Below are 5,255 nucleotides of genomic sequence, written 5' to 3' on the forward strand. Positions count from 1 at the left end.
ATTATAATTACAATAAAGCTAAATCATATGAGAAAAATATTATAGCTTTTCTCACAAAACACTGTAATTTTCCTCACAAAATATTGTCAATTACTACAATGTTTTTTCTCATAAGTTTTTTTCCTTCCAAAATTATCTTTATTGATTTTTTTAATATTAAGTTAGTAAAGAATTTAACTTTATAATTTTTTTTTACTTTTTATTAACAAAAAAACTAAATTATATAATAAAAATACTATATCTTTCTTCACACAAATCACTGTGAGTTGTTACAACTTAATACCTTTCAACTCTAATATTTCAACCATTTTTTTTTATCCTGGCATCACAGCACTCTGTAACTTGCTTTGGACAAAAAAATATTTGTCCACAACATGGCAGGCATCTGCTAGTGCAACATCCAAACACGCTCGCCCATAACGAGTGATGTCAGTCCCCACAACATGCTCACATCTACTTCTCATACCGTAAATAAAATTCATTCGCTTCCGAAAGTTATATACCACCGGACCACCTTCGTGGTACTGTTATACATCCCTCTACCATGGGAAGAACGTTTCTTTTAGCCAACCCAGAATTTGAGGAAACCTTAGTTTTATCATGTATAGCGAGGGGAACTGGTTTGAATTTAAACAGTACACTCAAATTACATAATTAGTATCATGTTGTGTTGTTAAACAGTAACTTACGACCAGATTAAAAGGCATAAAGATGATTGGAAAGCTTCTTCCACTGAAGACATCTCCTATCATCTTCGAGATGATGGCTTCTGCTCTCTACATTACTCGATTATCCGCTGAAATAAAGAAAAGACCACTTTCAGAATTTCATTCTTTTGGCAGGACCTTGATCAATGATCGGATCAACAGTAGGAAGTTGTGGCTCTCCTCCTTGTTGGGTTTCGGGGCCTTTCTCATCTTCTGTAGTTGGTTGGGGTACATAGCCTTCAGGAAAAGATGGTGGTGGAGGGGCTGGTGGTAACTGCAAAGAAAATAAAAGGAAAGAAAGAAATCATCAATTGGTATCTAATATCATTTCACAACCCTCAGATCTGGTGCTAAAGTAAGCAATGATGGGTGATTGGACAAGGAAGTAAACAACAAATAACAAGAAGAACGCCATGAAAATAAAAGCTTTATAAGCATACATTTTTCATCATTATGGATGCAATAACTGTCAAGGCCAAATCATCACAAAGAATCATGACTGTACATAAAGCCATGATGTGCTAACTTTTAACAATAATGGACATTTTCTTGTCCTATACTTGTATTATCTTTTATTACAGGACCACACATTTTGGTCAGATATGTCAAAAGTTACCTTGCGCTGTAAGGAGGCAAGAATATGATCTATTCGCTTAACTTCCTTGAAGTCAATTACTTCCTTACCAGTCTTTGATTCAGAAGCAGCGCCCTCATTTTCAGAATCAACTGCATCAGAAATCACATAAGAATTAAAATAATGAACTCGAACATGATAATGATGTCAAAGAAGGGCCACAATAATACCTATTACACAAGAGCACACACAAAAAATAGGAATAGCTTTCTGTTCAGCACTATCACCCTTGGAGTTAGGCTTGGAGTTAGGGGTGCCAATAGACCAAGGCCAAAAAAATAAGTATTGGGAAACGCAGTAGACAACACTTGTAATAAAAAAATTCTATCATCTCCCATTGTCTAGAGAGCATTACGGATACAAAGGTATGGGTTGACTTTTCATGCACCATGCAAAAAACTCTAAATGAAAATGCAGGTTCATATGACCAGTATTACAGGTTGTTTTGCAGGAAAAGGTTATGCATCTACACTGCTTTAGAAATTGGTTGAAATTGATGTGGAATATGAATTTAGGATATATAAGCTGTGTTATATCAACCTTTAGTGAACAATCTGCAACTTAGTTAATCAATCATCCAGCAAATTGGAATATTTAGTGAACAATGTCAAGTGTCATGAGAAAATACCACCATGATAACTAAAATTGATAGGAAAATGGGAAATGGCAACCAATTTTGCAAACCAAACTGACTACATATAATGCTACAAAAAACAGAGTCATCTCATAGAAAATGCTACTTCAAATACATAACTCATTTATTCATGTGAAAACCCCACAAATTATTCAGATGGAAATCATCAAATCTGATAATGTGAAATATCAACACTGAAACTTCATTTTGAAACAAACAAAACAAGCTGTCAATTACTTGGAAAAAAAAAAAAACCCTCCAAAAGACAACCCAGGGATGCATTTCATTCAAACTGAAAACATGATATATAACCTTCAATAACAAAACTAATCTCATCACTACGAGATAAAAGAGAAAAGGTGAGTAGTAGTGCAATACCGTATCCAATCTTCTCCAACTTTGATGCAGCAGTACCAAAAGCCTTTGATATATAATACAAAGCCCGTCCCTGCCATATGGGTACAATTACTTAAGACTAAGTGCGTTTTGGGAATGTGGTAGAGATTACATTTCAAAGTATTTTTTATTTGGAAATGTATCAAAATAAAATTTTATTATTATTTTTTTGAAATTCATTTTTGACATCAGCAGTTCAAAACAAAAAAAAAATTAAAGCTAAAAATATTTTCAATTTTTTTCAAAAACATGATCCAACCGCAATCCCAAACACTCTCCGGGATTATGTTGTGTAAACAACAACATTGTATCATCTTGCTACATTATATCATCCAACCATTAATACTTTAATCATTTGCCGAGAGTACAATCTATGAATATGCTCTCCAGCCAAACTTGGATCACAAAGAATAACATTATCTATACATCCTACATCAGATTCTATTTCATTTTAACACTTCCTCCCTGAATGTGCTACTTGGGATGCAATGAATTTAACTCTAAACTTCTTTGTACCAAAAAGACTCGCCTTTTCTTTCAAGAAATCATTCCTATAACCATGTTTAATATGCAAATCCTATTAAAATCAATCATGAATGAGCTAATGGTAGTGTTATTGTGGGCAAATCACAAACACCCAAAAGAAAACTAACACAAAAGACTCACAACTCGAGCTGCAAACACACTGCAAAGCTGTGGTGCTTGGTATATTGACCCATCCAACACATAATAAGTCAACATTGGGGTAACTTTCTCTGCACTATCCCTCTTCTGTTTTCGAAAAACAAACAAATGTGGCTCCATCACTTCACTCAACATATACTCTGTGCCTGTCATCTTCCTTACAAAAAAAAAAAGAAGCAAGTTCATTCATCCAAATTTGCAAATTCTACACACTAAAACATGAAAGTCAACGATACCCAATTGAATTATAAGTACTTACAATAAGTGGGAGAGATCAAGGGGGTGAATGGATTGCGACCGAAGCTGCTCGTTATTACAAGTCCAATCATAGAAAGGGGACAAAGCAAAGTAATCAAAGACTAAGTTTCGATCGAGAGGATATGTGTTTAGCCAAAGCTGGTCCCTAAAGCATATCCCTGTCATGTCTGTTCCTGGTGGCTGCTGCGGCGGTGTTGGCCCCATTGGAGGAGGATTTGCTTCGAAGCTGGTTGGGAGTTGTGGTAGTACAGGTGGTGTTGCCATTTTGAGGGGGAAGGAAAGCAGAGAGACCAACTAGTAAAATAAATAAAATTAGTTTACTTCAATATTTGACACCCACAAATATAGCTAAATTTTAAATTTATTCTAAAATAGCTTTATTTACTTAAAAAAATAAAAATATTGTGACCCAACAGAACTTATTTATATTAGTATTGAACAACTTTATTTAGTCATGTATAAAAATTTTATTTATCATGGCTTACCCATTCTTTTACATTTAAAAACAATTATAAAAAATTTATTTTCAGGAATTAACCTATGATTTAAAACCTTCATGGAATATTCCCTTCTATATTAGACCAACTTTGCTCAAATTATGCATTGGCTGTATAGTCATGTGAGTGCGAATTCACAAACAGTATAGTACTATCTTACTTGAAGGGGACAAAATTATTGGTATTTCCATTCTAAATTACATCTTTTTTTCAATTCAAGCTTTAGAACCTGTTTGGGAGTGCGGCAACCGCTACTTTTGGGTGCTTTTTAAAAGTGTGTTTACTTTGAGAAAACATCAAATTGATGCTTTTCTTTTTAATGTTTTTTGTGATTTTGACTAGCTGATATCAAAAATGAAAAAAATAAATCATTTTGATGCATTTTCAAGTGAAAAACACTGGTGACATGCACTTAATATATGTGAATCTGGAAGTACCAACAATACAAGTATGAAACTTAGATTAAAGATGTATGAGATCATTTTTAACATTACTAAGTACCAATAATATTTTGTTCTTACAGTTGAAAAAATATGTGTGATCTTTTCAATGCACCCACAACATTGGATACAGTGAGATCCCACAATCATGCACAGGCAAACCAAAAATCAAGCAAGATCCTTCTATTTTTACATTTGATATCAAATCCTCTATGTAAATTGAATCAAACCAATCCCTTTATTGAAACTAAAACTAAAGGTATTGATTTGATCCAATATATTCAAGATGGATATTAACTGTACAAATTATATGCAGCATAGTAAATGGCCTCTTACTTGAAAAAAAAAAAAAAACCTAAATTCCTTCTTTCCTTTCAGCATTAGAAAACAATATTTAAGGCTTAACATGTAAAGAGACGAAAACTAAAAAAGATGTGATTTTACAAAAACCTGAAATCAAATCAATTCATAATAGTTGTTATAACTCCCAAACAATTATCTTGTTTTTTTTAAGAATATAAAGAACGGATATGTTACAGAAAATGCGTAAAATTTGTTAAATAAAGGAGAAAATAGAATTAAATAACTCGGTCCTAGGAAAATAAATAAATAAAAAAACAAAACGTCTTCTTCCTCGACTACACTACTACGATGCGTTACTAATACGTCAAGCCCAAGAGGGAAATCATGAAATAGGAATAGAAATTGGCTCTGTTTCCTCTAATTTTCTTCTACGCAACCAAACAGAAGGCAATTTAAAGAAAAAAAAAAGTAGGGAGAAAGTACCGTACAGAATTGGAATCGGCTGCACGGATCGCTCAACGAAATCGTCCCACGAAGTTACCTAAGCCAGTAAGAAACAAATTGAGAGAGAATTGCTTGATTTTTCACGAATGGGGAACTGCCGTCGACACTGACTAGGTGAAGCTTGAAGAAGGAGGGGGCAGAGAGAGAGATTTTGCTGGGTTTTTAGGGGCGGGCTTTTATGTTTTTGTTTTAACAAAA

At 33.6% G+C, this 5,255-nt stretch overlaps 1 protein-coding gene across 2 annotated transcripts; it reads right to left on the reverse strand.

Moving 5' to 3' along the window:
* Window positions 1-463: 463 nt before the first annotated feature.
* LOC133670669 (mediator of RNA polymerase II transcription subunit 6) lies at window positions 464-5,255 on the reverse strand. 2 transcript variants are annotated; one of them, XM_062091229.1, is made up of 6 exons: window positions 5,037-5,255; window positions 3,315-3,607; window positions 3,038-3,212; window positions 2,354-2,423; window positions 1,324-1,433; window positions 464-981 (listed from the first exon to the last, which is right to left on the reverse strand). In XM_062091229.1, exons 2-6 carry the CDS (start codon window positions 3,575-3,577, stop codon window positions 820-822), a joined length of 780 nt encoding a protein of 259 aa, XP_061947213.1. In that variant the 5' UTR covers window positions 3,578-3,607; window positions 5,037-5,255; the 3' UTR covers window positions 464-819. The 2 variants fall into 2 exon arrangements, with proteins under 2 accessions (XP_061947213.1, XP_061947211.1); XM_062091227.1 differs by having other exon boundaries at window positions 5,042-5,254.

This window comes from Populus nigra, chromosome 13 (genome assembly GCF_951802175.1).
Source record: "Populus nigra chromosome 13, ddPopNigr1.1, whole genome shotgun sequence".
NCBI classification, from domain to species: domain Eukaryota; kingdom Viridiplantae; phylum Streptophyta; class Magnoliopsida; order Malpighiales; family Salicaceae; genus Populus; species Populus nigra.

What these genes read in the sequence shown, in the direction of transcription:
- LOC133670669 (XM_062091229.1), bottom strand. Translation starts at nt 3,577, where the DNA reads ATGGCAACACCACCTGTACTACCACAACTCCCAACCAGCTTCGAAGCA. An exon ending in GTGTGTTTGCAGCTCGAGTT is followed by an intron (nt 2,424 to 3,037) that starts GTGAGTCTTTTG and finishes CCCATATGGCAG; the next exon opens with GGACGGGCTTTGTATTATAT. An exon ending in GTTGGAGAAGATTGGATACG is followed by an intron (nt 1,434 to 2,353) that starts GTATTGCACTAC and finishes TTTCTGATGCAG; the next exon opens with TTGATTCTGAAAATGAGGGC.